This window comes from Lycium barbarum, chromosome 12 (assembly GCF_019175385.1).
Source record: "Lycium barbarum isolate Lr01 chromosome 12, ASM1917538v2, whole genome shotgun sequence".
In the NCBI taxonomy this organism is placed as follows: domain Eukaryota; kingdom Viridiplantae; phylum Streptophyta; class Magnoliopsida; order Solanales; family Solanaceae; genus Lycium; species Lycium barbarum.
The window spans coordinates 62,668,893-62,696,018 of record NC_083348.1 but is presented as its reverse complement, the minus strand read 5'-3'; the positions used below and the strand labels follow the sequence as shown (position 1 = coordinate 62,696,018).

Genomic DNA, 27,126 nt, shown 5'->3' with positions numbered 1-27,126 from the left:
ATCCATTAAAGTTCTTGAGATGTATGTTAAAAAGATACCTCGAGAAAAAGTCCCTCAAGTCCAGCCTATTCATGGTAACACTTATGGGGACTTTAGTTCTTATGGAGCCAATTTTGAGTGGTCAAGTGTCGCTGGAAAATCTAAGCCAGCAATTTAATCAAGCTTACAATGAAAATTGGTAAATATGCATTTTTATATTATTATTGTCTGTAGTGGCACGTGTTTGTTGTATGAATTGGTAAATAACCATTTTTCAAATCTTTATAGGAACTATTCTCAAAACTCGCCAGTGGTACCAAATATGGAAGTTGGTGAATTCTCTCAGTTCGGTGGAGTTGATCATTCTCCACACCATAACAGTGCTTATGAACACCAGTAAGTTCATCACCTTGATAATAAATAATCCGTATATATATATATATATATATATATATATATATATATATATATATATATATATGATGTTAGTATTTAAAATATGTTACTTTTCGTGTAGGAGGAGGAATGCACTTGATAATGAAGATTTTCAAATTATTATGAGTCATCATCAAGTGATGATGATGAAATAGTTAATAATGTAGAGGTAACCGATGATGAAGATGATGATGATGATGTTCAAGTTGGTATGACCAACAATATTCCTCAAAGCCAAAACCAACAAGAACCAATGCACCACCACGTACCACCACCGATGGCGGAAAACCAAACTTCTGAAAGCCCATGTCAGGGGCATTCTAACAATATTCCTTATCTTGACAGCCTGCAAGGTCTTGATGATGTATTTGTCTTCACAAGAGAAGATGATCACGGTCGCCTAAAATCCTAGATTAAACCAAAGTATCTCAACAGAGATCCATGCTACCTTGCAAAAGGAATGTTGTTCGCATCCAAAAAGGCGTTGCAACGGGCTATCAAAATTTATTGTTTTAAGGACATGAGGGAGTTTAAGGTTGATCAGTCAAACACAAAGATATGGAGGCTAGTTTGTAGACGACGGTATCAAGGATGTGAGTGGTTGCTTCGGGGAATTGTTAAGCCTGATGGTATGTGGGCTATCACAAAATTCTGCCAAAAACACACTTGTGATATGCAAGACAATCGAGCAGATCATTATAATTTAGATACAAACATGATTACTCAAGTGTTACTTAAAGACATTGCCGCAACGCCAAGGTAACATATCTTACCTAGTACATTAGATGTCTTATATCAATTAAAAGATCATTACTAAATGTTGTTTGTTTAAAGTTGTGCAGGATCCCCATCAAATATTGCATTAGAAACGTTCAAACTGCATATGCTAAAACTATAAGCAATAGAAAGGGATTTCTAGGGTGTAGACGCGCTTTTGAGATGATCTTTGGAAATTGGGATACCTCTTTTCAATCGCTGCTAAGGTATATGGCGGCTCTATAAAATTTTAATGCTGGTACTATTGTAGAGTGGCGGCTTATAGAGAGTAAAATTTTGAACTTCGTATTCTGGACATTCAAACCATGTATTGATGGGTTTGCTCACTGCCGGCCAGTGATAACCATAGACGGAACGCATGTATATGGTGCATACGAAATCAACCTCTTAATTGCAGTAGGAATGGATGCCAATGGGTCAATATTCCCTTTTGCTTTCGCAATTGCCGTTAACGAGAGCAACGACACATGGGGGGTCTTTTTGATCCATTTGAAGACTCATGTTATTAAGGATCGTATGGGCATATGTGTGCTGTCTAATCGTCATAAAGGCATATTGCACTGTATGAATAATTTGCCGGGATGGCAGCCTCTCCTTGTTTACCATCGCTATTGCTTAAGGCACTTGAAGTTTCACAATGGCACTCTAAACAAATTGATGTGAGGGGCTGCGATAGAGCATCAACAAAGAAAATGGGTTGTAAAAATAGATCTGATCAGGGAAGTTCGCATACGTTTAGTTGATGAAGCTCGAAACTGAAAAATGGACGCTTCATGCTGATGGTGGCAAACGATGGAGAATGCTCACAACAAATAGCTCAGAGTCTTTCAATGGCTTGCTGAAATCTGCTCGGGGACTACCTGTCACCGCAACGGTGAGAATGACTTTCAAGCAGGTTGTGGAGCGATTTGTGGTTAGGACAAGGCAGGCCGGAGCGATATTAGCCAAAGGCGGGACATGGATGCCAAAGCCCTACACTAAGATGGAGCATTATAGAAAAAATGTGAGCTTCACCAAATGACCGAGTATGACCCCATTCAACGTGTGTATGAATTAGGACGGTTTATTACAACGGTAAGGGGGGAAACGTGCATACCGTTTATGAGGCAACAAGAACATGAACTTGTGGTAAGTGACAAACGTACCACATGCCGTGTTTTCATGCTGTAAGGTGCTTTAAGAGAATGAAAAAAACAGTAACAAATTATGTGGCGTTAGAATACAAGGTCCACAATTACCTTAGAGCATATTCCAGCCAATTCCACCCACTTGGTAATGAAGCTTATTGGCCAAACGAGCCGTTTTCGATGGTTGCTAACAAGGATTACATCAGAAAACTGGGCATTAACTCACGGAATCGTAGACCCAATCAAATGGATGTTAATGAAAGAACTTACTCTCGCAAGTGCTCTACATGTAAGCAATATGGTCATGACAAGTGTTCGTGTAGGCAACAAGGTCTTGGTGATACAAGCATGTCTCGAAGTAATAGAGCCTCTAGAACTTGAAGATTATATTGTTACTGTAATTTAGTACTGTAAGTTAATGACCTGAAAGAAGTCACTAGCTTCTCCCGAGAGCCAGAAGTATTAAAGGAATGGCCATAGGAATGGGTTTGCTTTGAATTAGTATTGTAATTTAATGGAATGAATTATTTTTGAATAAGTATAAACCTCTCGTATTGGATGAATTATTATTAAATAAAATATTTTTATTTGTACAATTCGATTTAACTAAATAATAAAACACTTAGATCATAACCCTATAAAATATGACACTTAAACTTAAAGAAGACAAGTTTCCAAAGAAAAAAACTTACTTCGGGGCACTTTAGAACAAAACGACGATCCAAACGTTTAGTTATACTTGATGTAATGAGCCGACATTATTGTACGTAAAAAAAGATATCAAGTCATATATAAAATATTGATATTTCGAAATTTTGAAACATGACTAATCTTTGCACAAAGTATGAAAAAAATGTGATTTTTATAAGTTTAAAAAAAAAAAAAAAAAGTAGCCTTTCACGCATAAATTCTATACGTAAAACCTAGTTATGTATTTTTTTTTTGTATTAGTTTGGTTTTTTTTTTTCATTCTAAAAAAGTCGCGGACTCCTCACTCAGGAATTGTATGATGGAAAACATCATCTAATCTTCAAGAAGATATGGACATTTAAGGTGGTCAGAGTCAACCATCAAACCCTTTGAAGTTGCATTACTATATGCTTACGTACTTCTAGAAAGCTAATTATTGTCAGTGCAAGGTATAGGATCTACATAGAACATGGTACTCTATCATATCACCTAACAAAAAAGTTATTTATATATAGTTAATTAATTACAACAACAATTATTTTATCTCTCAAAATAAAATCTACATTTTTGTTTTAAAAGACAGTTTTCTTAAACCAAAAAAATCTACACAATATTTCCAAAAACAAATTCAAACATAACTCATTGTTAGAAATCTCTTGCACGAGCGAAGGAAATGCATTTTTGATAATAATGATATTATTGGACAAGTTCTAAGGGAATAACTTTTATTTATTTAAGTATTTCCTTGCTATATGACGACTAAGAAAGTTGAGAGCTAATTTCCTTAATTTTTTTTAATTAGCTAACAGGGTGTTCATGGTTTGGTTAAAAGCCGAACCAAGTCGCAAATCGAACCAGACCGATTAAATAAACCGATAGTTGTTTGGGTTAGGTCTAGTTTGATTTTTAATTTTAAAAAATCGATAATATTTTATTTGGTTTGGTTTTATTAAAAACAAATCGAAAAATAAACCGAACCAAACGGATAAAATAATATACACAATTTTATAATTATATGTACACAATATATTATTTCTTATAAATAATTTTAAATACTTTGTTTATTCTTTCATCAAAATTTTCTTTATTTCTATTAGGATAATGAACTTTATACATGAAGCCCGTTTTTTCTTAAAAGAAATCATGATCTAAATTCATTTATTCAAAGAAACAACTACGAGATTTACCTAAAAAATGTATACTTTTTATAAATTTTATTTACTTGATTAAAGCTTATATATCATGAAAATTATAGCTCCCTCAATAAAAGGGTTATAACAGGTTAATTATAAGTTGGAAAAGGTCTTTCCTAATCATACGGGAAAAAATGAAAGAGAGATACCATTAAAAATCGAAAAACCAAGTCAAACCAAACCAAACCAACAACAACCAAATCGAAAGATATGTATTATATTTGGTTTGATTTTAATAATTAAAAAATTGACTAAATTAATTTAATTTTAATTTTAATCAAAAACCGATCCAAACCGACCGATGAACACCCCTCACCTAACTTCCTTGGCGAACATTGAAATCGCAAAAGTACACTCGATTCTCATTTCTGTTTCTGATCTTTCATTGTGAGTTTAATTAAGAGCTGCTCTTTTTTTCCCCTCTTAATTGCTGCTAATCTTAGCTAAAAGATGGCATAATTAAATTAGAATATATATAAGCAAGTTCTTACGTTGAAGATGAAATATTATCTAAGTCGGATTGTGTTTGATAGACACACTTGAAGACGAGTTCAAGGATTCATCAAGAAGAACACTTAGTTAAAATATCAAAATGATAAAAAAAAAAAAAAAAAAACAAGTTTAAGAGACCGCATACGCATTACGTTTGATGCCACATAAATAGAAATAGAAATAGAAATAGAAATAGAGGAAATAGTTAATTATTGATCAGATAACTTGATTATCCAACCAGCCGGTATAAATACACTTACACATCACATCACATCACATCACATAACATGGCCCGTCTTTTTGGTTTTCAGTTTTGTCATCTTTTATAAAAGCAAATATATTCAGTTCAGCCTTATTTTAATTTCCAGCTGAAAAGCCAACGTCTCTGCAGATCTCCTCCAACTCCATACACCAAAACCAAGAAAACAAATGCCATTTTCAGCTTTGAGCTATCACTAGTATTTCCTGCTAAAGTATATTGCTGTTTTTGGGGGATTCAATGGGTGGTTGCACATCAAAACAACCCTCCCAAGAACACAACAATGAAAATGCTATTCCAGTTGAAGCTAAACCCGAAACTGAAGCCGGTAAAAAGTCTCCGTTTTTCCCATTCTACAGTCCAAGTCCAGCACATTCTTTATTCTCTAAAAAGTCATCTCCGGGGAATCCTACTCCCCGGAGATTCTTTCAACCGCCATCTCCGGCCAAACACATACGTGCTCTGCTGGCACGTCGACAAGGTTCAGTGAAACCAAATGTAATTCTTGAGGGACTTGATAAGAGTTTTGGGTTTTTGAAGAATTTTGCAAATAAGTATGAAGTTGGTGAGCAAGTTGGGAGAGGCCATTTTGGGTATACTTGTAAAGCTTACTTCAACAAAGGTGCTCAACTTAAGGGACAGGAACTTGCTGTTAAAGTCATACCAAAAGCAAAGGTTTCGAGTTTTTTTATACTTCCCTATTTAGTCCGTTTAAAAAGAATGTTTCTTTTTTTTTCTTACAACTTATAATTATAATTTTTCACGTGACATGTACATTCTATATATTTTTAGTTTAAGATCACAAAATTCAAAAGTATTTTTTACTTTCTTAAACTCCGTACCGAGTCAAAACCAAACAATCAAATTGAGTATAGTTTTCATTTTGTATGAAGTTGGGTGATTTGTTTGATCTTTGAGTTTGTGGTTAATTGAATTAGATTTGCTTACTGCTTCTTGGTTTATAGTGGTTAAATCTGCTTAGTAGGGAGTAGTCTTTGATCCACCTTTGTTAACACTCCCTCGATATGAAGTTTAATTATTACTCCCTCCGTCACAATTTAAGTATCTTACTTTTTTTTTTGGTCTGTCATAAAAAGAGTGCCCTTTTCTATATTTATTAAGTTTACAATTCAAACATCTACGTGACAAGTTTAAAATCACGAGGTTCAAACGACATTTTAATATATTACACACATCTTTAATTCAAGACCACAAGATTCAAAAATCTCTTTTTATTCTTTAAACTTTGTGTACAGTCAAATTAAGACACTTAAATTGCTACGGAGGAAGTAATTGAAAATGTTTAAAATGTTAGGTTAATAGGAAAAACATCCCCGTAAAGCAAAAGTTTGAATAATTAAATAGTGTCTAATATTTTGGAATGGTCCAAAATAGAAAAAATAGAGGGAGTATTATTTGTGTCTCTTATTTCTATTCTTCCTGATGTAAAGTTTAAATCTTTTTGAGTTTAGAAGAATGCTGAATCCAGTAACTGTGAATTAGGGATAACTTGTAAACCTTATCAAATGGATCCTTCATGTACTGTTTGTCTCGGGTTGGCTGATTATGTAAGTTCGGAGCTGATAAAGCGAGGAAAGGAGGAAGCCACATGCAGCTTGTAATATATTGGCACCATTTTTGGTGTTTCTAATTAATCTTAAAGATCCTATGAATTTTCGTAGGAAGCACATTTATCGTTTGCAGACCACTAGAGTTTTGTGACTAATGAAATGTTATTTGTTCAATTCTCCATTTGATGCACTAAAAGTAGCATTAACTGTGATCCCCCTCCCCCGGGGGGTGGGGGGAGCTTTGGTCTGGTGGTAAAAGCGCAACATGTGATGTGTGAGTTAGACGTAAGTCAGGGATTCGAACCCTGCCTCAAACAAAAGCCTGGTATGTAAGTGAAGGTAGAGGAGCAGACCCATTATCCACCAAGTTTATATGTGTTAAGAAAAGAGTAGCATTAACTGTGAACAAATAAAAATTTTACCCTGTGTTTGGGGGAATTGGACAAGTTTGGGCAGCTGAGTGGAGTAAAAGAGGAGGGGTAGAAAGTAGGCAGAAGTAAATCAAATCCCCTTAAGTTTCTGAACTTCGAAAAGTAAATGGAGAGAAGGAGCTAATCTGTTATATTTGCCTTCCAGTTGCACCAAAGTTGTGGAAGAGGTCATCACAAGGTAGTAAAGCAACCAGCTCCGACCAATCCCTTTTTCCCTTCCCTTCAACAACATTCATATCATAGAGTTTACAGGTTCATATTGCTTAACAAGTGCATTATGAATTTCTATTATGAGAGAGGCAAAAAGCTTCTTTAATAATGCTTATGATAAGTTCAAATCCCAGCAGAGGCAAAAACACACTATGGTTATTTTAAAAAATGCTTATGATTGCTCTATCTATATCATCAGGGTCAGCTGGCATTATGTAAGGTGCACCTTTTTTATGCTCCTGTAGTTGGAATCATTAGTCTTTTATTTTTGAAAGATGCATTTATCAGAATATTTTGCATGCATGTTTCTCTCACCAGTTTGGTGGAAAATAACTGCTGTTGGCCAGTACTTATCTCAAAAAAATAGAAGAAAGAAAATTGGTGTTGATTAAGCCGCATTCTCGTATTTCTGGCATTTTACTTAAGCGTTGACTAAAGTCGGGGCATCTTTGAGTTGTATTTCTTCTCAGTATTTTTCTGAATTATCTGATACTGATCTTTACTTCTCTTTCCAGATGACTACGGCGATAGCCATTGAGGACGTGAGAAGAGAGGTGAAGATATTAAGAGCTTTAACGGGACATGACAATCTAGTAAAATTTTATGATGCATACGAAGATCACGAAAATGTCTACATAGTGATGGAGTAAGCTTTAGTCACTCAACTGCTATTGCATTTGTATCTGTTGATGGCATATAGAAGTATACTTTGCATGCATTATCACTCTGGGTCAAGTGGCATCACTAGACAGTTTCTTTCTTTAATGTTTCAGTAAAATATGGGTTTGATTATCACATTTTTAGTGTGCTGTTTGACTTGCTAATTTTCTTGTTCTCTAGAGCTGATCAATCTCGTTGAATTTCAGGTTATGTGAAGGGGGTGAGCTTTTAGATAGGATACTTTCAAGGTAGTCCTGGTGTTGATATGAATAAAAAATTCTTTTATTTTTCGACCTCGTCAGTTTTGACTGTTAGCAATCTTTTTGATGAGATCAAGAGCGTGTCAATAGTATTAATAAGTAGCATCCTTCTGTGCTGCAGAGGTGGAAAATACACAGAAAATGATGCAAAAGCTGTGTTGATACAAATATTGAAAGTCGTTGCATTTTGCCATCTTCAAGGTGTGGTGCACCGGGATCTTAAACCAGAGGTGCAAAAGTATAACTTGTTTAAGAAGATTTGCTATCTGCTTTGTTTTCAGCCTTTGTATAACTCTTTCAGCTCTAACTGGACTTTTTAATGGACCAGAATTTCTTGTTCATGTCCAAGGACGAAAATGCACAACTTAAAGCCATAGACTTTGGGTTGTCCGATTTTGTGAAGCCAGGTTCGTTGACTTGCACTCCCGATATTAATGCTAATACTTTGTGCCTCTGGGAACCCCTCCTTGAAGAAAAAGAACATAAATAAAGGAGAAGAAAAAGAAAAGGAACTGGCTGTGAGTAGCTCCACAAACTTGTGATTAACGTGCAAACATATTCTTTTGCAGATGAAAGGCTAAATGATATTGTTGGAAGTGCATATTATGTAGCGCCAGAAGTTCTACACAGATCTTATAGTACAGAGGCTGATGTGTGGAGTATAGGTGTTATTGCATATATCTTGCTGTGTGGCAGCCGTCCCTTTTGGGCTCGAACAGAGTCTGGGATATTTAGGGCCGTTCTCAAAGCTGATCCAGGTTTTGACGAACAGCCTTGGCCAACATTGTCTTCTGAAGCAAAAGACTTTGTGAAACGTCTCTTGAATAAGGATCCACGTAAAAGAATGACAGCAGCACAGGCCTTGGGTGAGTTTCTTGTGTCAACAACTTAGAGAAGGGCAATTCTGTACTTTATTTTTCTGAAACTGCTGGAAGACTTGCTGTCTCAGGTCATCCTTGGATAAAGAACAGTCATGACATAGAAGTGCCTTTGGATATACTGATATTCAAACTCATGAAGACTTACATGCGTTCATCTGCTCTTCGGAAAGCTGCTCTACGGGTGGGTGTATGATGCAATAAAAAGCTCTTTTGTTCTCTATTATTATTGAGTAGCTCTGGTGTTTGCTTTCTATTTTTTATTTACTTTTACATTTGACTTTCGTGTGGCTCGAATTTTCCATCATTGGAATTTTTGCAGGCTTTGTCAAAGACTTTGACTGTAGATGAGCTGGTTCATTTGAAGCAGCAGTTTGCACTGCTGGAACCAAACAAAACTGGCACCATAAACTTGGATAACATTAAAGCGGTTTGTCTTCTGCAAAATTCAATAGGTGACTAATCATTTCTAAGATTTTGCAAAGGTTCCTGACCTTTAGGATCGTATGATTTCTCCAGGCCCTGATGAAAAATGCAACAGATGCCATGAAGGAGGCACGCATTCATGATTTTGTTGCTTCAGTATGCTCTCTGTCCATCACATTCAGAAATGTTACCTAATTGAACTTGTGATGCTAAATTTTCTTTTCCCTTGTCATGGCAGCTTAATGCACTGCAATACAGAAGGATGGATTTTGAGGAATTCTGTGCTGCTGCATTAAGTGTATATCAGCTTGAGGCTCTTGACCAATGGGAACAACATGCGCGCTGCGCATATGAAATTTTTGAGAAAGATGGCAACAGAGCAATTATGATAGAAGAATTAGCTTCAGTAATTTTGAATTTTCATGCTTATTTATTTTCTAACAATTTTAGTTTTATCTCTCTGTCCTTATCTCCTATAAAAGAATCTCTTTTTTTTTTACTTCTACTTTTGGGACGGATCGGAACATTATCCTTCTCTGCCTTTCTTTGGAATGACGGGAGCATTACTCCTTTTCCTTCTTTTTTCATTTCTTCCTTTTCATTGGGGGAGGACTGGAAGCATGCAAGTAATTAGGAAGAGAACCTAACTGGTACTTTTGAATTGCTGGTTCAGGAACTTGGTCTTGGTCCATCTGTTCCTGTTCACGCTGTTCTTCATGACTGGATCAGACACACTGATGGAAAGCTTAGTTTTCTTGGTTTTGCAAAGTTGTTGCATGGTGTGTCAAGCCGCTCAATAACGAAAATCCAATGATTCCAGCTGCTCGGTTCAGGAAAGTTCAATGAGTCCTTCAGTGCACTCATGTCCTCATTTCATTGCTGATGCATTTTTGGCAATTACATGAGTAGCACATGAGTTGGTTAAGATCAACTTCGGCCCCTCTGGAGCTTCATATACCTGCAGTGTTCTGTAATGCAGTTACTTTCAGGACCAGTATGCGGTTCATGAGGGATGAATTCCTAGAGAGAATTGTTTTATCTAGCATTGACGCTATGGCATATAGAGTAGTTTTTTTCATGTAAATCAATAGTTAGTTTCTGTTTGGTTGCAGGTGAGTGTCTCTCAGCTGGTTACTGGACACTTATACAAGATTGTTCTAACCTATTAGACTGCCCTAACCCCTACAATTGCATTTGTATGATTGTATCATGATGTTTGTAAACATACCGTTTATAGCTGAAAAAATTCCCTTACTTTCTTGCTTCTCAAACCTCAACCAAACTGGAGTGATGATCGTAGGTTGTACCTGCTAGTACTTGTTTCCTCTTTTGTTCTGTTGATGCTGGGAAAGCTATGAAGTTTTTGAATACATTACTTCCAAAGGTTAGTTTGTTTCGCACCATAGATGCTCTGAAGTTTAGTATCTTTGCTGAATAGCATTCTGATTAGATATGAGGTGTCTTTCCTGCGTTTAAACATAAACTTCATCCACGATTTCATATACGTATATCCTCGACTACTGGATTCCGCCTCAGGCAGATTAATGCGAATGCAAGTAATAGACAGTAGTATCATCACATAAACTTCTTTCTTAGATAAGTGGACCTCATAGAACTGGGTAACAAACAACAGTCCAGTGGCACAATAAAAATGTACGAGTGATGAATGAATGTTGACAAAAGAAAACAAAAAGCACTTCAAGCTCCATCACACACTCCCTTAGATTCCATGGAGCAGCAATAAAGAGTAACTCTCCACTTCAAGCTTTTTAATCCCATTGTCACAGCACCATTGTATGCCAGTCCCCAAAGGGTAATGGATCATATAATCACTGAACCGGGCAATTTGCAGTATTGTCCTGCGCTGGGGGTGGTCTTTAATTTTTGTCCCTCAAAATGGTGGTCTTTAACTTTTTCCCTTCAAGAAAGAATTTGGGCCTTAAGGCAGAATTCTGCCTCAAGGCAGAAATTTGGAAATTCTGTCCATGTGCTTTCTGCCTGTAAGGCCAAATTTTGCAACTTCTGCCTTGCGAATTTTTTTTTTTTTTTTACTGAGCTGGAGTTCGAAACCACAACCTCCTGGTATTAGGCGAAGGGAAAAGGACACTGTGTGCCCACTCAGCCAAACTAATCCCACATTTAGCCAATGTTTGGGCTTAACCCCACCAAGAGTCCGGTCGGCCCAAATTAATGCCAAAAAATGGCCGGCCGGCCCAACAGCCCAGGCGCTAAAAAAAAAGACTTTTTGTGCGACTAAGTCGCCACAAAAACGTCGCCACTAAAGGACTGCTACAGAAAAATCAGACTTTTTAGTGGCAATTAAAAAAGTCGCCACTAAAGGTTAAATATCCTAAAACATGTATAATATATGTATATTTAGTAAGAAATATCCCAAAATATGTATAATATGTGTATATTTAGTAAGTATATACAAGAATGATACATTTTTATATACATATGTTGGAATTATATATACATTTTATATACAAGAATGATACAGTTTGTTTATATACATATGCTGGAATTAATTATACACTTTATATACAAGAATGATGCAGTTTATATACATATGCTGGAATTAATTATACACTTTATATATAAGAATGATACAGTTTATATACATGTGCTGGAATTAATCATACATTTATTATACATAAATTATACGTTAATTATACATTTACTATACACATATTATACAATAATGATATGATATTTTTTTACATATACAATAGTGATACATATTATATACCACAATGATATGGTTTCTATGATACATTTTTTACACGTATGATACACTTTCTATACAAAAATGATACATATTATATAAAAAAACGATACAATTTTCTATTCTATAATACACATTATATACACAAACGATACATATTATATACAAAAATGATACACACCTTAGTGATTCATATTTTATACAGTTTCTATACATTACAGATATATACTGATCCATATTTTTATACACAAATGATACATATTATATACAAAAATCGCCTCAGAGTTTTTTGGGATATTTCTTACTAAATATACACATATTATACATGTTTTGAATGTTTAACCTTTAGTGGCGACTTTTTAATTGTCACTAAAAAGCCTGATTTTTCTTTAGTAGCCCTTTAGTTCTTTTTTAAAGCACCTGGGCTTTTAGTGGTGACTTTTTAAATCAAAGTCGCCACGAAAGACTTGTTACAAATTTTGGCTAGAGGGTGGAAATAGTTTATGGGCTAATTTTTGGATTTGGGAATAGATGGGCCAACGTGTGGGATTATTTGAGAAAATTACATCATTAGTCAAGGTATTAGACTTATGAACATAATTATCACAACTTTTAATGTTCATCAAAAATAGCAGTTTATCAATTTTTTGGCATAATTAAATACGGCAATTAACCCCACTAGGGATTCATGTCTAAATTTCATCCCACTAATAAGGGATTCACATTTATTCTCTTATTCTGATCTTTATCCATTATTTTTTCATTTCTCTTTGTTCTTTAACTAAAGTACACCCAATTATTTTTAATTCTCTCTCTTATTCAATAAACTAATACACCGTAATTACTTAAGAAATTTCACACTCCTGAATCTCAAGTCCCATTTTTACTGATTTTTTGTTGTTCCGACTCTTTGTTACTACTTTACATGGAATTACATTGAGCACCCACACATACAAAATAATACCTACAACATATAGAATATAATTTATTATACAGTGTATAATAAAATTATATGAGTATATAAAATTTTATATATTGTGTAAAATCAAATTATACGAGTTATATCTAATTTATTATAATAGGTGTAATAAAATATACTACTAATATTATTCTATGTATATTATTTTTATTATACTACATATAATAAAATTCTCAAGTCGTATCCAAAAACAAGCCATGAACACTGAAACTATTGTACTTGTGTTCAATATCCCATTCCCATCATGTTCAATCAAAGTTGTGATTTTATTTTTCATGGATATAGGAACAATGAAAGGAGACTAGAATAAGAAGAAGTGGAAAAGGTAAAAAGAAAAATGCTGGGAAATTTTTTATTCAAAATATGGAGGAACTATGAAATGGTAAAAAAGTAGTTACTAGTATATGCCTGAACAAAAAAACAGGGATTGACTTTATTCACGTGGAAATGGTTTCCTTATATATAGCAATTTGATTTATTATAAAACTCTTTACTAGTCATGTAATGTTCATTTCATTTACCTGCTAAGAGAATGTAAATATTATTATATCATTGTCTGCTTACCTTTTTTTTCCCATTATTTATGGCCCAGTGGCCGTTTGTGTCCTTTCCCCCCCAAAAAAAGCACTGAACCTTCACTCTAGTTAGACCTTTTGTGGAGCCCTCTTAAAGTCGCAAGCTAGAAGTCTTTCTTGTCTTCTTAATTACAAGGAGTAATTCTTTGTATTCAAGAAGAAAAAATTCAAAACATTATCCTTATTGTAAATTAAATTATTATTGTGAATGTCCATAACTTCTAGGTGTAATTCCCGCCATTACTTTGGTAATTAACTCTCACACCTCCATGATCACCCACACCTCCATAACCTTCCCCACAATCTTCCCATAATTTCAATTGTTAATTTCATATTCACGACACCATTTGATGTTCCTCAATGTATTCCTATAAAAGGTATTGAGAATCAAACACTTGAACACACTTAGAGGAATAAGCAAGCTCTCCTCTCTTGTATGTCTTTACATTTCTTGTTTGCTCTCATTTTATAACAATCCTTGGTTTATTCATGTCACGTTTCACTTTCCACCTCATTTTAATGTCTATAACCAACTACATCAGCATTACAGTGAGTTTGTGGCAATTGAATAATCTACGAATCATAACAGAAAAACATCAATTACTTTCTTTCTTCGCTAGATCTCTCTATTGTTGTGGTTCCTTCACCATTCAACCAAAAAAAAAAGAAGTCAAATTGTTATTAATCAATTTAGGACGTCCAACAAGTCAATTTAGAGAGCATGTCATTATTCCCAGACGCCGTGACCCCAAAAAAATATCAAAGGTGGTGTAAATCATAGTGTCATATTCTCTCTGTACTAGAACAAAAAATAATGTACGCTGTTTCATAGATGTCCAAGAATCTAGCTGGAGTCGAGAAAAATGATAAGATCCAATAGTGGAGCCTCTTGTGTCAAAGCAATAACTAACTTTATTAATGAATAATGACATGACATTACAAAAGTTTAGTACATTCAGAATAAAATCTCACGTACTAATGCATTATTGCGGATATAATTAATATTAATCAATAAGGAAAAATACCAAGAAATCAATAAATTATTCCAGATATATAGTACGTTAACCAATTAAAGCATTCTAATAAATAAAGGGGAACTTACAAAAATATTAGTAATTATACAACTATTTACAATACCTACAACTATTTTTTAATTTACAGAATCTACAAAATATACCCTATAAATGATAGAAGGAAAAACTCTTTAGATATGGTCAATTTAGTATAAATATGGTAACAAATTTATATAGGTTATATTTTTTCCTTAATTTGTCCCTACAAATCCTCCGTTCCTATCTATCATTAATAATATGATGAAGGCAATAATATTAAGTATAAGTGACATAAATAATATAGATAATTTTTTAGATATGGTCAATTTAGTATAAATATGGTAACCAATTTATACAGGTTATATTTTTTTCTTTATTTGTCCCTACAAATTCTCCTTTCTTACCTATCATTGAATTAATAATATGATGAAGACAATAATATTTAAGCATAATTGACATAAATCTTTAGATATGGTCAATTTAGTATAAATATAGTAACCAATTTATACAGGTTATATTTTTTCCTTTATTTGTCCCTATAAATTCTCCTTTCCTACCTATCATTAATAATATGATGAACGCAATAATATTAAGTATACTTGACATAAATAATATACATATACCATATATGCTAAACACGTACCTTTAAGTCCATATATGTGCATCAATATACTATATACCATATCTCCATATACCATATATCATATCCAGGTATATTTTCATGTACTTTTCTTATACCATATACCATATCTCTATGTACCATATACTATATCAGATATATTTTCATTTACCATATTCCATATCTTCATATACCATATGCCGTATCTTTTCATGTACTTTTCTTAATATTAATATATCTAAATAAATTTCTTTAAGTCACAAAAAAATAATTGCATTCATCAAGTGAAAATAATAAAAAAAATAATAAAGAGGAGGAAACGAAAGAAAAAGAATATTTTTAAAATGGTTTGAAAGAAAGAGAAAGTAAAAAGTGAATATATGTATTAATAGTAGTAACTCTTAAAATTAAGTATTACATATATTTTAGGAATGTAAGAAGTATTTTTGTAATTAAAAAGTTAAAATTTTGAATAAGTTGTATTTATGTAATTTTTATAAAGTAGTTGTAATCTTTTTAATTACCATTTTAAAAAGTTGTATTTGTGTGAGTTTTTCATAAAAAAACTTGCGGGTAGAGGTGTTCATGGTTCGGTTTGAGTCGGTTATCATTTAAAAGATGACCAAATCAATTTATTCGGTTTTTCAAATGTTAGAATCAAATCAAATCAATTAAGTTGATTTTTCATTGCTTAGGATTTTGTCGGGTTTTTCAGTTTTTTGTCGATTTTTATTTAAATATATGACAGTATATGTCTAAGCACATATTAAATTGACTATTTTCTAGCACAATACTACCAATCAATTATTCCTATTTGAGAAAAGAAAGAAATATAAACCTAATCAAGTTATATATGTACTTTCTCCAAAAATTTGTATGCATCATCTAAGAATTTATCCATTTTCAAGGAATATAAAAAAATGTTCTTACAATGAATTTATTTTTGGGCAATAAATTAAAGATCTAGTTATGATATACCAAAATATCTTGATGAATAATTAAAGGACTCAAAATAAGTTACTTGAAAAAGAAATGGATTCTTAGAATTATCAAAATAACAAATCAAACTAGAAAGTAAATACAAAAATTGGATTACTATAAAGGCAAAAACATAGATTATGAATCAAGAGTGCAAAAGATTAATATCGTAAAATTTCAAACTTTATATATATATATATATATATATATATATATTATCGGTTTGGTTCGATTATTTTGGTTATTTTTTGCTTACACTCAAAATCAAATTAAATTTTATCGATTTATAAAATGAAAAATCACAATCAAACTAAACCAAAAAGTGTCAGTTTTTTTTGTACGTTTGATTCGATTTTTTATTTGGTTTAAATTTTCGATTTTCCGTGAACAACTCTACTTGTGGGTAAGAAAGATCTGAATCTAATCATTTAGATTGCGTTAGGCGACAAAAACAATAGTATTGGCGGACCACAAAATGACTGCTAATTCTTTTCCTTTGGTCCAATATCGTAAGTCACATTTCATAAACATATCATTATGTCATTTTACTGGGGCCGGCTTCTGCCCTGTTTTTTGCCTTTAAGACAATACGTTTGCGTTAGCCATTAAGTATGATTGGAAGGAATTAAATTGCAAATGACAGAGACGTGGGAGAACAAGAGGAAACCTTCTCAATTTCTAGATCCTAATGTCCGAAAAAGTGCTTTTGTGTGTTCTTCATTAGAACACGAATCCCTCTTATTACCGTGCAACACCTGTCCCCCCTACCATATGCCTTTTCTCTAAGTGAATTCGTTAAAAAAAAAAAAAAAAAAAAAAAAACTTATTTATTTCCTCTTTCTTAATTCATGCGGCACACTTTTTTTTTTTTAATTTGTCCAAAAAAGAATATCACATTTTTATATTTAAAAACAATTTAACTTTATGAGATGATTTACAGTCACACATTTACCTAAAGCTTGTTTTGGACCAATCCTTTCTTTCTTAATCTCTATGACTAGTCAAATAGTGTCGCATAAATTGGAATGAAGGTGATATATGTTTTTCTAAAAGGTTTTAACTTACATACGTACGTGTATACTTAAGCATGTATAACGCGAGCTAATACACATAGAGGTGTTTGGATTAGCCTTTAGTGGGAATAGTGTGACTTCTCTTGTTTTATACATAAGAAATGCGTGCATAAAGGAGATCTCCTTTCCTTTTATTCATAGCGTAATACACATTGAGATGTCGATGACATTCCTTTAGATTCTCACATATTTATTTTTTATATAACGAACAAATTATTTGAATAAATAAGGGATAAGGACACAAATGGCCAACCGGGTGAAATTATTGACACCCGGTGGCCCAAGAATTTTAAAAGTCATTTTTAGCCTTTTTAAAATAAGTCCATTTTCTAGCCATGTTTCAAATAATCCCAGCATATATATATAAACTGTATCATTTCTGTATATATATCGCTACTTTATAGGTATAGAAAATGTATTATGCGTATAGAAACTGTATCATTGTTGTATAGAAGATGTATCACTACTGTATATGTATAGAAAATGTATTAAACGTATGGAAACTGTATCATGTTGTATAGAAGATGTATCACTACTTTATATGTATAGAAAAAATGTATCACACCTATAGAAACTGTATTATTGTTGTATAGAAGATGTATCACCACTGTATATGTTTAGAAAAAATGTATCATGCGTATAGAAATTGTATCATTATCATATAGAATATGAATCCCTAAAGTATATGTATAGAAAATATATCATTGTTGTATAATTTGTGTATAATAAATGTATAATCAACGTTTAATTTCTGTTTAATAAATGCATACTTACTAATTATACACGTTTTCGGATATTTCTTGAAGGCTCAATTAACGTATACTTACTAATTATACATATATTATACATGTTTTGCGATATTTTTTAAAGGTTCAATCCCTAAAGTCCTGTTCTTTTGTTAGCAAACCTTTTAGTAACGACTTTAGTCACCACAAAAAGTCTGATTTCTTTTTGTAGTGTGGGCTAGGCGGTTAGCACCCGGGAATGGTATGAGCCAAACGGCCAGCTCGGGTATTAAGCCCAAAATGGGGCCTTTTTGGGCTTTTCTTTTGGGCAGGTGGTTTCACCGTATCTTTTTCCCAATAAAGTAAGTCAAACAATAACATGATAATGTATAATTGGTGAAATTACACCGATTGTAAAAGAAAATTACACTATTAGTGTATACAAGTTAAATCCAATTTTTATTACATTGCCAAACCAAATTGAATGTCGCAATATATATTGCCACAATTAATCACTCACACTTTAATAACCAAAATGTCTATGTTTACATTTCACATTCACAACAGTCCTTTTTGTGATATATAAGCACAACAATGGTAATGATGCAGTTTACCTTACGTATCATGCCATTTTGTAGTTGACAAAAACTATAATAAAGTAAAAAAAGAAGGATATATCACACCTTTACAAGCCAGAAATACAAGTTGTTCCTTTGATCTACATGTATCTCTGATTGGAGGGATGAAGATCAATCTCTTGGGTCCATGCGGATCGATCTTGAATGTGCAAATGCCAGTAGGTCTGGGCCAGCCCATCTGGGTCCATCCACCCCTCCCCGGCGCCACCGCTGGTTTGTTGGTGCTGTTGTTCCCCAACCAACAACCTCTGTTGTGAACTTGATGATGCCATTCTGCATATTTCAATTTATACTATAGTCAAGATTTAAGTTTTAATATAGTCAGGTGACGTTAAGGTAAGTACAAGTTATTTGGTTACCTGAAAAGAAAATTAATATCTAGTACTAGTAGTAATTACAAGTAATATATAATTACATGTTTAGTGGTACAAATCTTTATATTGTCCGTATAATTAAATCATACAAACAATATTTAATTTCAGGTCGTTTACCTCCGTGTTACCAATATGTAATGTACAATCTGTACTTTATTGGGCTAATATTAGCATGCATGGAGCTTATTCATTCGCTTGGGAGGAACAAACAAGCACTTTCTGGAAGTTAAGTCTGAAATCTCAGTATTAGCTTGGGCAATCAAGACAAAACAAAGTTAACTTTCCCTCATAAAGCTAGCTAGCTAGTGATCTCAAGAATCGTCTAATTTATGAACTCCTTCAAGATTTACGTTACTGCCTCAGGAAGACTGCAAGTTTTGAATAGTACTATAGCACAATGCAATCCAAAAGGCAAAATAGAATCCAAGAAGATATCCTAACTTTGCCAGGAATGAGTTGTCATTGTTCCATAGGTAAATACAGCTATAAGATTCCTGCATCTTGTGGTAGGAGGAATGTCGAATCTTGGAGAGGCAGTTTGAGAAATTCTAGAGGAAATTAAACAATCCAAGTGGGCATATATTAAAAAAGTCGTAAAGCAAAAAGACTAACCTGGGTGTGCCTACGATACCATGGATGACGACATGCGCCACGTGTACTCCAAGAGGTTGAAACTCCTTTGCTAGACATTGAGATAAGGCTCTCATTGCAAACTTTCCACAGCCTGACATATTTTTTTTGCCTCACTTTTATATCATCAATCAAATTGAATTGTAGATTTCAAATGCAACAAAATGAGAACAGTTAAACAAAATCAAATCATCAAACCAAGAAAATTATCACGTACATATATCAGAATAACCGGCAATGCCACTAAGAGAAGCTGAACAACCAGTGAAAAAAATTGTCCCTCTTCCTCTTTCCACCATACCTGGAAGTACCTGAGATTTTTAATTCCAAAATGGCCCAAGGATCATTACTGAACTGACTGGGAGTCAACTAAAAAATTTCTAGTATATTAGATTGGGCAATGCACCAAAAATTAACTCGATTGATCCAATGACCAAATCAATAGCAATGAATATTGAGTTCAACGTCTAAATATTGATGGTGTAAAAATAATTTCTATATTATCAGATCACTTAAAATATTTACAGGTAATGTGTTCACAGTGACTCGAAAAATAAATCATGTTTCGTGCTACAACAAATTAAACTGCACTAAGTACATAGAAATTTTTATAGTTGGCATCAAAGGGAGATCTAGTAGTATGATGCGAGTTTATTTAAACCATATAGCCTAGACATCGATTTATTTGTGCAAAACCTACTAAAATTGCTGAAAATATTGAAATCCAGAACTCAAACAAGGTGATGGAGTTAGTAATTAGAACCCAAATCCTGAATCCATAGAATTAAAATCTCGAATTCGCCTCTGATTCGCATACATAGGTTAATCCATGAACATAATTAGTAATATGTGTTCTATATAAAAATTTGAGACCTGTTGAGCGCAGTGAAAGGCGCCGACGGAGGAGACAGCAAGAGATTTCTCAAAGTGTTCAACTTTAATGTCAGTGAAGTTAGTAGGGTGCCAAGATGTTGGCTGGTATGCATTGTAAACCAAAAGTTCCACAAACCCAAGTGATAGAACTCCCTCAAATGCCTCTCTTATGCTTCGAGAATCTGAACAATCTATCCTGATCGCAAACACCTGCGCTTTCTCTTCTCGAGCTATCTCATCAGCAAATCTTGATAATCTACCTGTTCCAGTAAATTGCACTATATATCACCATATTGCTTTATCGCCAAAGGTGAGCTTTCTAGTTAGCTATAGCAAGTGATAGAAACAAATCTACGATACATTTTAGTATCTTCAGAATGAGAGTGTTTTATTATATGTATAATGTTTACCCTTTTTTTTTTCTTCATATGTATATATATTATTCGAGCCCAAAACAAGAATTGAGTTGAACTCATAGAAAGGACTCTAGATCCAGAGATGTAAGAAAGAGAGGTAGATAGAGAAGAGTACTAACCTAAGTCACGGGCCAGAATAGCGACAGTATAGCCTTCATGGGCGAACTTACGAGCGATAGAACGGCCGAGTTTCGGCCCCACACCAACAATGGCAGCAATGCCTCTTGATGAGGCTGAACTCGCCATGTTCCGCATCTTCTAATTTAGCCCTCAATATCTCTCGATTCAATTTTATCGGATGTCCCAAATGTCGGTATCTATGGACATAGATAAATTCACCACAAAATCAAATGCTTCTTAATTAATCCAGTTTCTTTCTTCTTCTCTTCTTGATCGTGCAGATAGAACTCAAGAGTTACCTGGGGGATATGATTCTGAACTTTGCTGCCTCCTACAGTAACAACAAGTATAGGATTAATTTGCAAGTTTCTACATATGCAAGCGATAATCCGATGGATATTTATGTGGCGTACAACAAGCTTTACCTCTTTGGCAAGCTCGTACGTGTACTATATAAAAAAACATGGACAAAACTACTGCACAGTGCTTACTAGCTAATGATTGCGCTACTGACAAGCATGAATCGCATTAATAACTGCCCATGGCCCCCATGCTAAAAGTCAATAGTACAACAGTATCAACTGGAGAAAAACTCCTAACTTGTTATGGGATTTCATTACATCATCCTAAACTTTTTGCAGTGAAGTATTTACTTTTCTACTCCTCCTAGTCAATTTATGTGAATTTATGTTGATGGATGCGGAATTTAAAAAAGAAAAAAGTTTAAACTTGTGGTCAAATAAAAACACCAATTTAAAGGTAAAAAGGAAAAAATTAAGTTATAAACTAGAATATATAGATGTATATAAAAAAAATAAGTTCTTATTTACTTTCGTTTCGAAAGTCAAAGTGAACTATAATCTGCATTTCGTACTCTCTTTGGATAATTTATACACGCTCCGTGTAATGCAAATGCTTTAAGGAATTCAGTTTCATATGTACTGTCGAATGTCGATTAGGCCTCAATTCTAAATGGTCGCGATTTAACTATATTCCAAACCATTGATCAGTTTCGAAGTTGATAATATTTTATGACAAATTGAGTTCTTCACATCTTAAAGTTATCCATATTCGAACCTAATAAAAGTGTAAGTGTGAAACGACAGTTATTAAACCCTAAGTGGGTGTATAAGCTTGTCGAAAAGATACATCAACCTAACTGGCTAATACGAGTTTGGATAGATAATTTTATTTTTCCATTTTGGTTAAATGTAGTATAACCTTTATTTTGTTGACCTAACAATTTCATTTTATTTTTTTTGGTACCTAACAATTTCATTGCTATTACTATTATTTCCTATGATGTTTTGCTTCTCCAACTCTCAAATTTGTGCAGGGCATCTTTGCAGTAACTTAGGTCTTTTAATCTAAAATTAAATCTTGCACCATTTTTCTACTCCAATGCATGTTGTTATAATTGTTGATTTCCTAACTAAGAGTATGTCATCAGTGTAATCCTATTTTCGTGTTGCTCTTTATCTTCTTTTTACCCACCACGTTTTACTTTCATTCTTCAATTTATTAACTCTCCAGCCAATTTCTTTAACCTTGAGTTGTTATGAAATAAATTTGGAACAAAAAGATATAGACGAATATGATAAATAACTATATATTATCATGAAATAACAAGGGAAAATAATAAATGAAGGGAACTTTTTAAATACTAAAAGTATTTCAAATAATGGTTTTGTTTTTGTACTTAATAATACTTTATGGGAATTTAATATACCGATAATCTTATTTTAGCATTTAGGGTCAAACAGGCACTAAATAAATCAGGAGGAAACATACAAGTCACATATATATAGTTTACTTTTTACAAATATGATTAAAGAGTTCTATATATATAGTAGTAATGCTACTTTGCAAATACTTTTCCTATGTGTAAAGTCAAATCCAAAGTAATTTGCATATATTCCATTGGCTGACCAGTTACATTATTTCCTTGGATATATACTACACTAGTGTCATTTGGTTTGTGCTAAGCTCGGGCCCAAACCGACGTTACAAATTAAATTTGTGTATATTTCCTTACTTTTTTCAGCTCTTACTTCTTTATTTTGTAATATCAGTTTGACATTTTCTAAAGAATTCTAAAATGTTAAAGTACAAAACGGTATCTGAGAGTTAAAAGAAAATATTTTTCTAAGTTTATATATTATACTTTTTAAAATTAAAATCAAACAAATGAAAGCTCTTCTAATTTCTATTTTACTGATTTTTTTTTTTTGGAGATTAGTCTCCGATGATCCAAATTGAGCTTTTCGTAAGTTAAATTAATTTTATTAATTTCTCTGAATTGAACCCATATTAGCTAAATTATTTCTTTGCAAAAAGATATTACAATATTAAATTAATGTCAAAAATATTTAATGCTACAATATTGTTGTTTGATGAAATCAATAAAGTTAACTTATAAAATAAATATACACAATTAAAAGCATTGGTATTGCAAGATACATTTGTAGATATTCTTTCAAGTTAAACCATATAAATATATATTGAAAAGTCAACGTAATTAAATTATTCATATTTTAAGCTTTCTTTTTCCTTTCAGAAGATGCATGTATAAAAATAACGTTTGTTCCTTTCTTAATTTGATGAACCTTTTTATGGAATCAACATTGTAATAACTTTTTCATGTTGAACTTAACTATTTTATCGTAAGTTATATAAAGTATTTACTGTATTTCGTAAAATATTTTAATATTAAAAAAAAAAGTGAAAATATACTTCTTACAATTGTTTAGTATTATTACTCTTTGGAGATCAAATTGTATTTTCTTTAACTACATTTTTTTTTTCATATTTTCAGAATATATATTAAAATAATGCTTTGTAGTTCTTAATTTAATAAAGTCATTTATTAGGAAAATTTATGTTAAAAGTGTGCATATGTAAAATTAGATTAATTAAACCGCACTTCGTAATTCATTTTTTGATTGAGACGGAAGGACTATAGTTTACATTTTTGATACATTTTAAAAATATTTAACAATGATATAAGTTATTGATCATTCTTTTAATTTAAAACTTAATAGTATTCTAAGTGAAATCTTTTCTAATTACTTATGTTTGCAAGCACATACAACACAAAATTATAGGAGAAAATAAAATTTACACATAATTGAAAAATAAAAATTAAAAATAGTAAATGATAAATGAAAATAGTATCAATAAATAATATTTCAATTCAATAATTAAGCTTATATTAAGATATAAATAGAATTTTTTCACATAAAAGAAAGACTCAAATATATATGAGTGTTCTTTGTGGGGCCACTATAACCTTTTTCATGACATCATTAATTTTAGTGGCATGAAAAAAGTCAAAGTTTTTAAAATTTACCAAAATGAGTGAGAACTTACAATGTAATTAAAGCTTAAATTAGGAATAAAATAGATTAAAAAATTCATGTGAGGACTACAAAACTTTAAAATTTTATCTTATATATAGTAGTAAAATACGTTTAGTACGATAACCAGTTAAGGGCCAGGACAGATGCATGCATGCTTGTGCGTGCTTTTGGGGGCTGGATAGGACTTATTTTGTAATTGACGATCGTATAATATATACTTAAAAAAAGTTACACTATCTATACAGATGAAAGTTAAACTTGATTAATACACCCTGCCTCTTAAAACATCCTGTAGAGCCACATAACAAAGCATATGTGAAATTTTAAAAAGAACAGATTATTAATATTCTTTTCATGCTATTAACAAATATTAAAAATAAAATTAAAACATGCCGCGAAAAAAATCTTATCTTTTGTTTAACCATTAATATTCAAAAGTTACTGACTCAGTCAATTCAAATTATCATCATGCAGGACATAAATAAAATGAAAATTGTTTTCAACTTAGAGTTTCTCTATTTCATGGTTCAAAGCCATGAACTTGAGTCTTAGTAGGCGTTTGGACATGTGGTTTGAAATCATGTTTTGAAACCATGAGATGAAACCAACGTTTAGACATGCATTTCATCTCATGGTTTCAAAAAATTTAAATAAAAAATTTGACCCATAGGTTTATATTTTGTAAAAAAAGACTCATAATTAAGTTGGTAGATATCTTTAACAATTACTCCACCAATCATTTACCAACCTCATTAACTTTCACCAAACTTTATTTATGTCTACCAATCTTTATTTATGTCTACCAACCTCATTACTATTCATGTTAAATTTTCGTTTTTATTGAACTAAAATTTGATCAATTGATGTTGTATTTTTTAGAAAGCCCTTCTAGAAGCGTATTAATTTTGTTATGAACTATAACTTGCTCATTTGGTAAGATTGTAAGAATTGGGAATGTTTTGATTGTTTTCACAACTTATGGGGTTTTTATGTCTATAAGAGAAAATACAACTTAACATATCCAAATTGCATGTCCAAACATGGTTTCAAAACCATAATTTCAAACCCTGTCCAAACGGCTCCTTAGTACTGATTAAGGATCGAGCAGACCAATACATCTCACAAAGTTGCACGAACTCGCCATTTTGGGTGTTGTTCCCGTCTCGACACTGGTCGGGTATGGGAACGGCAAACGTCTGGGATACAGTCAATTACATTCGGATATTTGACCTGAGTCCGTCCACAAATTTGGGGGGGAAATTTGAGATTTTGATTTCTCAAAATTAAAAATAAGACAAATTTGAGATAAGGAAAATGACATACCTTCTAATGGAAGAGAGAAGAAATGATATAGATGGAGAGTTTGTTTCCGGCCTTGAATGGGTTTCTCTTTCTATCTTGAGTAAAGAATGAAGAGAAAGTGAAAGAGAACTTTGTTGTGGAATTACAGATATGTAAAAGCTTGAAAAGGAAGTGGAGAAGACGACTTGTTATTTTGGAGAAGTGGAGAAGACGACTCTTAATTAGGAAGAGACGTGAAACTGCTGGATGCCTAGAATTAGGTCTCTCAATTGTAATAACTAGTAAAATGACCGCTTTATTCTCCATATATGCTATGCTATTTTTGTCCCTTTTATTTTCCATTATATGCTACTTGTGACACAAAATTGAAAGACACTTAATTATGCTGTTTATAAATGTTTCTTTCCCATACAATATAGGGATAATTTCTAAATTAATTATTAGCATGTCAACTTTTTGATAATTAATTTATATTTTTAAACGCACAAAAGCACGGACGAGTTTACTGGTTATACATAATAAAATTGACCCCTTTGTAAAATGGATTATTCAGGAACGTATTTTTTCATATGCCTTTTAAATAATTTAAATTATTAATTGTTGTAACTTATAGTATTTTCACATAATTTCAAATATGTAATTTGATAATGAATTGAAATAACTTAGAAAAATGACAAAGAAGAATAATCGATCATTTTAGATAACTATAGTTAGAATGAGAGAATTTAAGAGCGCTTAATTTATATTAATTAAAATTAATTTAGGAGCAATAACTAATATTAAACTATCGAAATACTTGAAATATAATTATATAATAGTCAAATTTAATATACGTTTATTATGTAAAATAGCGAATATATACTTTTGCAAAAACAATAAATTGGGCAGATCAATTCGTGCATTTTATTTATTTCCTGCTCGGTATCCGGTATTCATATTGAAGCCCGATTAAATTCAGATACGCAGCCGTATATGGCCCGTTTGGGAGAACCGCTCCCTATGAAGTATTTTGTTTCATACTCAGGTTTTGAACTCGGGATCTCGGAAGAAGCAACCTCTGCATTATATTCTTTAGTAGTTTCGTGCATTGTTGATGTCGGTGTAATGAAATGGAATCCAATTATTGGAGAGGATTGGTATAGCATAAAGTTTACACATTAAAGGTTCAAATATCATTGACTAAAGTGAAATCTTTGATACTTGTCCAATTGCCCTTTATTCGTCTCAACTTTTCCACGTAACGCCTTAAACTAGAAAAGAAGCGTTCCTTGCGTGGCCAAAAGTAAAACAGCATCTCCTC

At 32.6% G+C, this 27,126-nt stretch overlaps 2 protein-coding genes across 5 annotated transcripts; one reads left to right on the top strand and one right to left on the bottom strand.

The window, feature by feature from the left end:
- The first annotated feature begins 4,970 nt into the window (after positions 1 to 4,970).
- On the top strand, positions 4,971 to 10,652 carry LOC132622876 (CDPK-related protein kinase-like). 2 transcript variants are annotated; one of them, XM_060337546.1, is made up of 11 exons: positions 4,977 to 5,627; positions 7,680 to 7,810; positions 8,031 to 8,072; positions 8,206 to 8,314; positions 8,413 to 8,491; positions 8,654 to 8,950; positions 9,034 to 9,146; positions 9,285 to 9,392; positions 9,482 to 9,544; positions 9,627 to 9,794; positions 10,062 to 10,652. In XM_060337546.1, exons 1-11 carry the CDS (start codon positions 5,193 to 5,195, stop codon positions 10,200 to 10,202), a joined length of 1,686 nt encoding a protein of 561 aa, XP_060193529.1. In that variant the 5' UTR covers positions 4,977 to 5,192; the 3' UTR covers positions 10,203 to 10,652. The 2 variants fall into 2 exon arrangements, with proteins under 2 accessions (XP_060193528.1, XP_060193529.1); XM_060337545.1 differs by having other exon boundaries at positions 4,971 to 5,627; positions 9,627 to 10,201.
- A 7,902-nt stretch (positions 10,653 to 18,554) lies between these two features.
- LOC132623927 (uncharacterized) lies at positions 18,555 to 26,045 on the bottom strand. Of its 3 annotated transcripts, none has more exons than XM_060338743.1 (6): positions 25,848 to 26,045; positions 21,165 to 21,496; positions 20,630 to 20,889; positions 19,974 to 20,067; positions 19,739 to 19,850; positions 18,555 to 19,025 (listed from the first exon to the last, which is right to left on the bottom strand). In XM_060338743.1, the coding sequence occupies exons 2-6, from the start codon at positions 21,298 to 21,300 to the stop codon at positions 18,833 to 18,835; spliced, it is 795 nt and encodes a 264-aa protein (XP_060194726.1). In that variant the 5' UTR covers positions 21,301 to 21,496; positions 25,848 to 26,045; the 3' UTR covers positions 18,555 to 18,832. The 3 variants fall into 3 exon arrangements, with proteins under 3 accessions (XP_060194726.1, XP_060194727.1, XP_060194728.1); XM_060338744.1 differs by lacking the exon at positions 25,848 to 26,045 and adding an exon at positions 21,591 to 21,849; XM_060338745.1 differs by lacking the exon at positions 25,848 to 26,045 and adding an exon at positions 21,657 to 21,849.
- Positions 26,046 to 27,126: the final 1,081 nt, after the last annotated feature.

Coding starts and splice junctions, on each gene's coding strand:
- LOC132622876 (XM_060337545.1), top strand. CDS start 5,193: ATGGGTGGTTGCACATCAAAACAACCCTCCCAAGAACACAACAATGAA. Junction 9,147..9,284: donor TTCGGAAAGCTGCTCTACGG/GTGGGTGTATGA, acceptor GAATTTTTGCAG/GCTTTGTCAAAGACTTTGAC. Junction 9,545..9,626: donor TTCATGATTTTGTTGCTTCA/GTATGCTCTCTG, acceptor TTGTCATGGCAG/CTTAATGCACTGCAATACAG.
- LOC132623927 (XM_060338743.1), bottom strand. CDS start 21,300: ATGCGGAACATGGCGAGTTCAGCCTCATCAAGAGGCATTGCTGCCATT. Junction 20,890..21,164: donor TATTCTGGCCCGTGACTTAG/GTTAGTACTCTT, acceptor TTACTGGAACAG/GTAGATTATCAAGATTTGCT. Junction 19,026..19,738: donor GGTATCGTAGGCACACCCAG/GTTAGTCTTTTT, acceptor TGAAATATGCAG/AATGGCATCATCAAGTTCAC.